The sequence below is a fragment of the Chenopodium quinoa genome, unplaced genomic scaffold (genome assembly GCF_001683475.1).
Source record: "Chenopodium quinoa cultivar QQ74 unplaced genomic scaffold, ASM168347v1, whole genome shotgun sequence".
Taxonomy (NCBI): domain Eukaryota; kingdom Viridiplantae; phylum Streptophyta; class Magnoliopsida; order Caryophyllales; family Amaranthaceae; genus Chenopodium; species Chenopodium quinoa.
Genome location: NW_018743074.1, coordinates 2,701,093 through 2,711,613, shown reverse-complemented (window position 1 = coordinate 2,711,613; position 10,521 = coordinate 2,701,093). Strand labels below are relative to the sequence as shown.

The window sequence follows — 10,521 nt, the reverse complement described above, 5'->3', positions numbered from 1 at the left end:
GGATCTTCCAGAAGCTTTTGGTTGTTAGTACCCACATCGAGCATAACTGGAAGTACCTTTTAAAAATGAAAAGTTAAAAAGTTTAAAATTGACTTATACACATATCAAGATAAGGTGTAAAACAGGATATGGAGAAGATATAATTGAACAGAAGTATCATAGTCATACCCTCTGTGGGTTCATTCCTGCAGCAGCAACATATACATCAAGTTTCCCAATAGGTATACCAATTCCCTGAACTCCAAGATCTCCTAAACCGAGAATTCGGCTGCCATCTGTGACGACTATCATATCAACCTGCAATTGCATGAGTAATTAGCAAGACATGGAAAGTGATATTACCACTATTACCTTATCTTCTACTATCCACCAAGCAATCATTTACTTCGTGCTCAGGTAGTTTGAGATATATCAGAGACCATTCAATGTGTTAGATATGTTCTAATTCTGCTGTACATTAAAATTAGAAAACAAATTTTTAAAAAAAAATTGAGCAAGATACCAGACTTCAACTTGGAAAATTTAAAAAGTAAAGAATGATAATAGCTGATGTGCAATGAATTGACTAAAGGACATACGTGTTGAGCAGGCCAATTATAGATCATGGACATCATCTCTCCCTTGTCCTTGGCGCTGAAATACATTCCACGAGGACGTCTGAACAAACCGGAATAATTTTGACACACCAGCCCTACAGTTGGAGTATATATGATGGGAGCGAAGTCTTTGATATTATCAATAAGGACCTGAATGCAATGACCGAACTGTCTCAGGTCATAACTGATTCAAAACCTGTGGTAAGAAATCATGAAACTTACTCTGTAATATAACGTCTCATTCCTGTCATGCAGTCTGTTCAAAATTCTCCATTTTGCCAAAGATACAGAAGCCTCTGGCTGCCCCTGAGTATTTTTCTCCAGTGATCGATATGAATCCACTGTAATTCATAAATCAACAGAATATACACATTAACATACTTAATATGTATCACCAAAGACAAAGACTTTGATTCGTCAAACAAAACAAATATAATACTTTGTGCAAATTAAGACCTTTTCACCTTAAATAAAAGAAAGTTCACTAAGAATAAGCTTAATGAAAGTAGAGGATTATTTCACATTAGGGCTACCAAGTTCATTCACAACTAGATATAAGTTTAGATTAGTTCTAAAGAAGGCTAGATAAGTCTTGATAAGGGGTCTTCAGGTGAATGAAGCCTTAATTGGGACTAACCCTTGAAGAGATATAGGGAATGTAAATTGCAGTTGAACTTTTCACAAAAATTTCATTACTCAGTTGCTCTAATGAACCAATGTTACATTGATAGCATATCATCCTCTCTGACTAGCAAAGACTTCAAACCAAACTGTTTCTCATTTATAATTTGACTAAGAAGCAAGTTATCGAACTCTTCTTTCCAGCTGCAAATACCAACACAAGATACTTTCTTACTTAAAGTCAAATTGCATAGTGTAGCTAAAGTTATGACTCAACTACCATGCATTTCCAATGAAAAGACTTTAGTAAACACATCATATACAACTATAAGGTGAGCCTTTGCAGATTTGTTAGCAGAGTGTAGTCCAAGGTTATTCAGTAGAGCTGATGATACGTAGCACATGCAGATTTCACTTTCATATTTAATCAAATAATGTCAAAAGGATGGGCAAAAAAATAAGATATTTGTGTAGATAATAACTTGAAAACAGTCATGAAAATCCTCTTAGTCCATATTTTTTTGTTATACCAAGTTATACTCAAAACCCCCAGGGAATATAGCTACATCTGCTGTTCTTCATCAACTAGTCATTACACAGAGACAGATAGTAAGAAAGCTGGGATAAGTACATTAGACAATTAATGGTTGATTAAGTCTCAATTCTATCTAAATTAGTAAAAAATATATAATACACCACTTGTGGAATTTTCAACCATATTCTAGAAGTACAAATGGAGATTGTACCGAAAAAGCTATCAAAAAAAATAAAAATTAATAAAAAAAAATAAATAAATAAAAACTCAAGATATAGTAGGCATAGTTAAAAGGGAATGGGACTTACTGAAACGGGCATACTGTTGTTCAAATGAAATAATACGAGGTGGCAGGAGACCACGAAGCCCTAGTCGATCTCTTTCTGTCAAAGGGAATGCAGTATCCTGCTCAAAAAATATTTGAAAAATGCAAACAACTAAATTTAAAGTTTCTCTTGTATGCTTGTAGCAAAACAAGTAATCAAGTACTAGGATCAATATAAGTTTTAAAAACAAAAAAAAGTTTTTTCATGGCAAGATAGATGATGAAGGCAAATTAAATGAACTTAGACATAGTGTGTCATTAAGGTATAAATCTATAATAGTGATCTAAGCCAAAAGGCTAATCACTTGACATAGTTGCCATTGAAAATCATGTCTAAGTGCATTGCTCAGACACATAAGTCCTTCTCTTGCACTATTATACAAAAAATTGGTACCAGTTTACAGCAACTCACAAGTAATACATGTTAAATCAAATTTTTACATCATAAGGATGAATTACAGATTGCTGTTAGTTTACAAGATTTTCCTTGCATCTCAAAAGCTTTATAGATGTGACAAGAAACAATCGATACACAATTCGAGTCCCAACGCGTGTCCAAATCAAGGCGAGACTTCCATAAACACAACACAGGGTGCCCTGCCCTTATCATCACATATCTCCCAATTATTTCCTCATTTAGCATTAATAACATCTAAACAAACTTCCACTGCCAGAAGCAATAAAACTACAACTTCAAGCATATATTCAATTAATCACTCCATTCCTTAAATCCAGTAAATTCACATAACAATCTCCAATTTGACTTAAGTTAACATTATGTAAAATCACACAAATATGATTAATATCATATTACCAAGTCAAAAAACATTTTGAAACTTTGACTTGCATATCTGATTAAAATCAATCAAAAATCAATCACAATGTCTTAAAATTGACACAATCAACTCATCAAATATCCTGAATTCAATCAGATTTTCACAAAATCAACAAAAAATTAAAATGCCTAAAAAATCAACCTTATTAAACCAAGGATCATGAAGAATATCAGCACCACGCTTATGCACCATACATGGACCAGGAATCGTAGCAGCCACGGAAAACCGCCGCGTACGGCGGAGATTCGCCGCCGCAGATCGAGTAACTCTCCACATTTTCCAAAAATTATTCACTACTGAAAAACGACATCAAATCAATCACATTTTTAGTCATCAAAAAATATAATCAATCAATCACAAAATTAAACACAAAATAAAGTTTAAATTTATGAATTAAAATTAAAAGTGACGAAGAACATAAGTTTACCCAGTAAAGAAGAAGAAGAAGAAAATCAGAGGAGAGAGAAAAAGTGAGAATGTGTCAATAAATTTCTGTCGTAAGTGCATTTATATAGTGAGCTCAGTATTGGTGACTTTGTTCTTTGTTTCAGAGGAGTGAATGAGTCTGAGCTGCCCGGAATGTACGGGCAGAGATTTTGGATAGTCGGTATTCGGTAATGGGGCTGCCCGTTTGAAAAACGGGTAGAATATGAGAATTGTGATAGGTTCCTGGAACTAGATGTTTATTGGACAGGTTTTACTTGGGGATCATCTTTACTAATTGTGGAAATTTTTTATTTTTTTTTATTTAAAGTAAATAGTGAAATGGAGATTTTACCATTATATGATATGGAAAGAGTAATAATTATTGAGTATTTTATAATAGATTATTTCCTTTGTTTTCCTGATATTACAATAATTACTCTGTATTATTTAGAAAGTTTTGAAAATATCGCAATGTTTTTTTTTATGCACATGATTTCTCTCTATCTATCCTCATTAGAGTCATCATTGTCTCTTATCTTTTATTTAACTATATCTCTTTCAGATTTCTAAAAAAAAAATCTCTATCTCTTTCCTCTTTTATATACTTCGTATGTCTTTCCCCTACCCAATGTTGTAATATTAGGAAAATGGAGGAATTGAGGAAGTAGTTTCCATAGAAACAAATACAAAGATAATATAGACACTAAACACATACTAAGGGAGTAATAAAAATAGCATATATAAAAGGGCATTTTTTTAGTGGACGTCTTTATGCAGCAATTAATTATAAAAAGTTTCACAATTTAGGGTATATAAATGTATCTGTTATCATTAGTTGAACGAGCATCTTTTATGTCTTTCACAAATTTTTATATGTGGCTGGTTACATCTTTTATGTCTCACACAAAAAACGCGCTAACTGACTGAGTAAGTAACCCCTACAAGTAACCCCTAAATAACTAAACCCTACAAGTAACCTCTGTCACGCAATGTGGTCAGCCACACAGAAAAGTTGTTGTATATCTTTAATGTTAGAATGGCGTTAATTTGTAATGTTCACTTTACTCTAAGGTAGAACCAGAAGGATCCATATTATGATGTTTAGTAGATAAGTATACGTAATTAAAATGTTAGCTTTTTATTTCAAAAAAAAAAAAAAAAAAAAAAAAAAAAAAAAAAAAATAGAAGGAAAAAAATAAATCTTTGAGAAGAGTGGACAAAAAAATATTTCGACTATAACTTTTTTTCTACGGTAACATTTACAATTTCTACATAATAATATTATAAATAACTACATGCCTATTAGGTCGGGGGTGAGAATTGATCCCGGGATCATCTGAAATCAGGAGGGAAGCTCTAACCACTTGAGCTATCCCTCCCTCTCGAGACTTGAGTATACTTAGTAGTAGGTAAATATCGCTATACAACCAAGTGATTAAAAGGTGGAAAAAGTTAATGAGAATATAGCTTCCTGTGGGCAACTTTTCTTCCATAGAAAACTTAATCAAAATTTGTTCCAATATAATCAAATTGATGGAGCAATTCTTTTGGCAAGCAGAATAAATCAAAATAATATAAATAGAAACCAACAGAACCAAAGCATAAATTGTCTCTTGCCTGATTTGGGGTTAAGGTTGTGTTTTCCAATTTTCAACCCCTTACATGACTTTTATCAAGCCAGTGCCACTGTGCCAGTATTCTTTACGCGGCGACCATTGCACGCCATTGGCAAAATAAGTGATGCTGATATTTTAGCATAAAAAAAGGGGGAAGTAATGTTGGTGTATATGCATAATTGGGTATCAATCACGGAAGATGATTATTATAAAAGGCCCTACGAGTAATTCAGTAGAGCTTTTAATCTTTTTGAGATACATGTTCTTGATCAAAGTATCTACGTATTATAAAGTTAATCGTACAATCAAATTCTTAATATGAGTGGTTTTGTTGGCATCGAAATACATGAGAATTACCACTTCCTAGGAAGTACCCATAAAAGATTTGATGTATTAGTTTGGTTAACATGATCATCATGAGTTGAACTATGAGTTGAACTTCTACCGTCACTAAATGGAATAATTTGTGTAACTAATCCCTTGGGTACGTAAAACTTCCCACGAAAATTCCAACTTATGTTAAACCAAACAATTCTGCTCACCCTCTAGAAGTGAAACTCTGTAAAAATCACAACTTCAAGAGAAGTGCAACATGCAACATATTGACCATTTATTTGATATTCATTATTTGTTCTCGTCACAACTGAGAACAAATTTACGTTTTACCAGAGAAAGGTTTCCTGATTGTACTTTTACATTACCTTAACAGTTAAGGAATAAATCCCATACTATTTTGAGCATTGTGGGTAGACTATTGAACCACAAGCTCAACCTTCAAAAGCAAATCTTTTACAGAGTCCATTCTCCATCTCTCCTTTTTTCAGATTTCCCCCTTGAGAATATGCTCAGAATAAAAGGTGATGACTCCAATTAAACCTCTTCGTTATAGGGAATGTTGCGACTTGTCCACTTTCCATATATAATAATGTTGTCATGCAGCTGCTAATCTATACACAGGAATACAGGATAGAGCGAATTTGAATAAATGTTTAGTTCTGTTGGTTTAAATGTCAGAAAACAAAACATGGTCACTGTTGGTCTCAAATCCCTCGTACCTTTCTGCCTTCCCTATCCTCCAGTCTCCACAGGCGGAATTAGATGCTTTAGAAGAAAAGCATGAACAAGTTTTGAAATGACGCACTTATTCCATCATCTCGTCTAAATGACAGGACGTTAGATGTTCTAGAATCAGATCCTACCATAAGAGTTATGTGAAGAATGGAAATAATCTAAAACCGTCTAAACCTATGCAAGTGTGCGACTGAGAGGCCATGCCTTCATGAGAATCATTTCAGGAGGGAAGTAGCGAAATGCAGTTAAAGAGAAAAGGGAAAAAAAAAAAAAAAAAAAAAAAAAAAAAAAAAAAAAAAAAGAGGAAACATGGTCTAACAAGCCTGAAATTTCTGGAGTGACTGATAAACAATAAGCATTGAAATCTGAATAAAGCTCAAGTCAAAGTAATTTGTCTATTGTATAGGAGCAAAATCTAGTACCAAAGTTATACCTAATGTTTAGTGTCCAAACCTAACCCTATTTTATCTAATTATATCTCCAAAATGCTTTTAAAATGACTTAGCCAGGGCCCAGAGGGATCACATATCCAGCCAGCTATGCCCAAATCAATGACAATGTGCATCATCAGCAGACAGCCAGAAACTAGTATAATAGAAGACCGAAAAGAGGGGGAAGATTAGGTTACAGGCCAAGATAGTAGCAGTTAATCACTCTATTCAACAAAGTAATTTCCTGATCCTATTGCCTTCCTCACATGTACTATTGTAGTATTGCGCTTGTACTTCTGCACGTACTTATCCTAAGTAAATTATCCCATAGAATGAACTAAATTGATAGAGATAATATGAAACTTCAATTATACAGCTCGAGAATCATTCCAAACATTGTTAAAAACTGGCAGAATAGAGAAAGGAGTTTCCATCTCATGTAAACTACAAAACAATGCTTATCCACTCAATTTCAATTTTATTGAGATTACCTCAAAGGTGAGCATACAGAGCTACTCAGCTGAAGAGCAAAATATTATAGAGAAACTTGTCCATGATTTAAGAATTAAAACACTTTGCGGTACAGAATTGACATATTGAAGCAGCTCTAATAATCTTTGTTCCCAAAGTTCTTGCACCACATCTGTGATGGAATGGAGCGGACAGGCTGATGAGGTCGTTGCTGCAGAAAATATAATCATAAGCATTTCTACAAGTGTATGGTATATGAAGGTGACATATATAAGAATATTTTACACAGCTCTTTCTGAACAAATAAAAGGGCTATCAAATGTAAAAACTGCCATTATTAATTTAAGGGGACTGTGACCGAAATAAACAAAAAACTATGCACTCATTTAAAGACATGAGATGAGTCCCTAATATTCATTTTTGTAACTGTATGATAATTGATAAGTCCCATTATTCACTCACAAAGAGCTGCACTTAAACTTTACTCCGTATATAAAAAAAAAAGCCTAAAAAAGCGGCCAAAGGGTCAAAACTAAGCAAGAGGACAAATCTTGAAGTTGGGGTTCGACTCCCACTTCACCTCTTGGTTAAGTGGGAATTGCTGTTTCTGAATCTAAATCCCAGCGTCCATCCATTGTGTTAAATCTAACCACCCCCCACCCTCCACTTGAAAAAATGTCTTGTCCAAAGCCAAATAATTAATTTTTTTTTAAAGGGTGTCTAGAAGAAATTAACTCCAACATAATGTACCAATTTGGTCAAGATATATTACAACAGCTAGGAATCTAGGACAAACAATGTCGGCATAATCTTACTTATTATTTTTGTCTGAAAAATTCTGATAAAAAATAGCCAGGACATAGATCAAGTTGATGGTTGCAATTTTGCAAAAGGTTCGCAAAGACACATCCCTTAAAAATTTAACGGGAATAGATTACCAGTTTTCAACAAACTACCCTTAAAGATTTAACGGGAATAGATTACCAGCTTTCAACAAGCTAAAGATTATTGTTGAGTACCTTTTATAAACTGCCTCTTCCAAATCATTAACAAAGAAATATTGTGATAGACAGCACAATATGGTCCATATCATATTCTTTTGAACTTTTCCTTTTCTTGTTTGGGAGAGAACTGCCTGGCAACACGCCTCCTTCACATTTTACAATCTCTCAAACCAAAGGCCCCCCGATACTCCACTAATTTTTTATAGCAGCAACTACTACTTTTAAACCTATAATTGTCATACTAGAATGCTGCATTGGCATTGATAATAACTAATAAAATTGGCCACATTGTATCAAGTTAATTTGCTCTCATCATGTATACGAAACCATTCTAACCCGCCAAGGCATCTACATTTCAGTTTGAGACAGTTAAGTCCTCAACATCATAAGCATGGCATAAGTCCATCCACCTAATATAAGCCCTTCATTACATATAAAATGCCCTGCATATCCCCCCATAAAATATACAAAACCATTCTATCCCGTCAAGGCATCTAGATCCATTGTGGTACAGTTTAGTGTTGAAGTCATCCACAACATAAGCATGGCATAAGTCCATCCACCAAATTTGAGCCCTTCAACTATACGCAATACCAAGCATAACACCCCCCCCCCACAAAAAAAAAAAAAAAAAAAAAAAATCCCTCATCAAGTATCTACAATTGTATCCCGTCAAGGCATCTACATTTCATTTTGAGACAGTTAAGTTCGCAACATCATAAGCATGGCATAAGTCCATCTACCTATTTTAAGCCTTTCAATTCATACATGATGTCCAGCAGGCCAGCATACTCCCCACCTCTTCCCACCCCCCCCCCCAAAAAAAAAAAAAAAAAAAAAATTCCCCAAGTTCTCCCACAAAGATAATACATGTCAGTCAATCAATCTCAGGAGACAACCCCCTCTCTTTTTCCCCCCTTCCCCAAGTTCTCCCACAAAGATAATACATGTCAGTCAATCAATCTCAGGGGAAAAGAAACTCAATTTAATCGAAGTATATTCAACCGAAGTATTTACCATCACATCTTTGAAAGTAGTTGCTTACATAAAAATTGAGGCGGAGGACTCCTTCCTCATCGCACCTGGTTCCCCTCCAGCTCACCCCACCCCCACCCTATTCCTCCCATTTATAATTGGCTATCACCACAACATCATTGAACACCAACAAACCCATCAAAAACAACAGTAACAGAACTAATTTATTTCGACTCCCTAACTCTACTTTATCATAGAACAGTCAAATTAATTGCAAATTCGGAACACAATTAGCATTCCATACATTAAAAGTTAATACAATTGACAACATTTTGAAGATCAATCACTCTAATTGCAAGAAAATCATTTGGGCAAAAGAGAGAAAAAAGACCTCAAGCTGAGCAGATTTCATGGCAATGGGAACACAAACGAGAAAAATGCCGGCGAGAGCGAAGACGGTATTACGACGCCAATGCTTGGGACGGCAATTGGGCCCACCTGAAAAACTCCACACCTTAGACCTAAAGTCTCCTCCATCGACATGACCACCGTCTCCTCCCATTTTCTCTCTCCTAAATTAATCTGCAAAATACCTGTAACAAAATATAACGGATCAATTTAAAGACCGAATCAAAACCCTAGATTGATTGGAATGTTGAAATCAGGAACCCTAAATTGGAAAGCATAGATTGAAAATTCGGAATATAAGAAATTTGGGGAAGAAAGAAGTGATTGCGATTGAAAGAGAGAGAAAACAAGAATACCTGAAGGCTGAGAGAAAAAACCCAGAAATTGATGAATGAGTTCAGTTGTGTTTGTTCACTGCGCTCACCAAGTTGAAGATGGAGCTCTAATATTTGAGTCTCTATAGTAGATTTTGTTTTTCTTTTTTGATTTTTTTTTTTTTAATGAATTGGAAATTTTGACTTTTATATGGAACATTTTCACCTTTTAACACAAAAAATATTGGATTTTTTACCAAATTGAGCTTAACACATAAACTATTTACCAAACTAGACACCTGGCCGGTGTGGATGGTGAAGTGGTGGTGGTAGTGTCGAGAAGTGTTGGAGGCCGGTGTGGATGGTGAAGTGGTGGTGGTGGATGCCGGTGGGGATGGGAGGTGGTGGTTGATAGTGGTGGCGGTGGTGGTGGTGGTGGATGTGAAGAGATGGTGGTGGATGGAAATGGTGGTCGTGGTGTCAGGAGGTGTTGGAGGGGCGGTGTGGATGGTGAAGCGGTGGTGATGGATGTCGGTGGGGATGGGAGGTGGTAGTGGAGGAGGGTGGTGGTGGCTGAAAGAGAGCTTTGAGTGGTGGAGGATGACTGAAACTGGGTTGGGGCTGCTGCTGTTGGCTGCAGTCAGCCAGCAGATAAAACGTTGCCTCAGACAGCGTTTTATAGCAATGCTAAAATCCCTCCCACATTTAAAAAACCAAATACACAAAAAACGCTGACTAAGGCAGCGTTTTTAGTATTTTCAGTTTTTTTTAATTTAATTTGTATTTCATAAAATACGAAATTTAAAAAATAAAATAAAAATAAAGGGATAAAACGCTGACCGAAGCAGCGATTTATCTCAAAAGCTTAGTTTGGTAAATAGTTTGGCCACGC

The 10,521-nt window shown here is 35.2% G+C and overlaps 1 protein-coding gene and 1 long non-coding RNA gene across 2 annotated transcripts; both read right to left on the bottom strand.

Annotated features, from left to right (window-relative positions):
* Positions 1-5: 5 nt before the first annotated feature.
* On the bottom strand, positions 6-3,456 carry LOC110731508 (NAD-dependent malic enzyme 59 kDa isoform, mitochondrial-like; the record flags this gene model as incomplete). The annotated part of the gene is made up of 7 exons (XM_021911357.1): positions 3,341-3,456; positions 3,055-3,209; positions 2,061-2,157; positions 819-937; positions 579-746; positions 169-297; positions 6-56 (listed from the first exon to the last, which is right to left on the bottom strand). Coding segments are annotated over exons 2-7 (699 nt in total), but the record flags the coding sequence as incomplete, so codon positions are not given.
* Positions 3,457-6,790: 3,334 nt separating this feature from the next.
* LOC110731751 lies at positions 6,791-9,826 on the bottom strand. The gene is made up of 3 exons (XR_002513349.1): positions 9,672-9,826; positions 9,299-9,500; positions 6,791-7,139 (listed from the first exon to the last, which is right to left on the bottom strand). It is a non-coding gene; the product is annotated as an uncharacterized LOC110731751 (long non-coding RNA).
* Between the last annotated feature and the right edge of the window lie 695 nt (positions 9,827-10,521).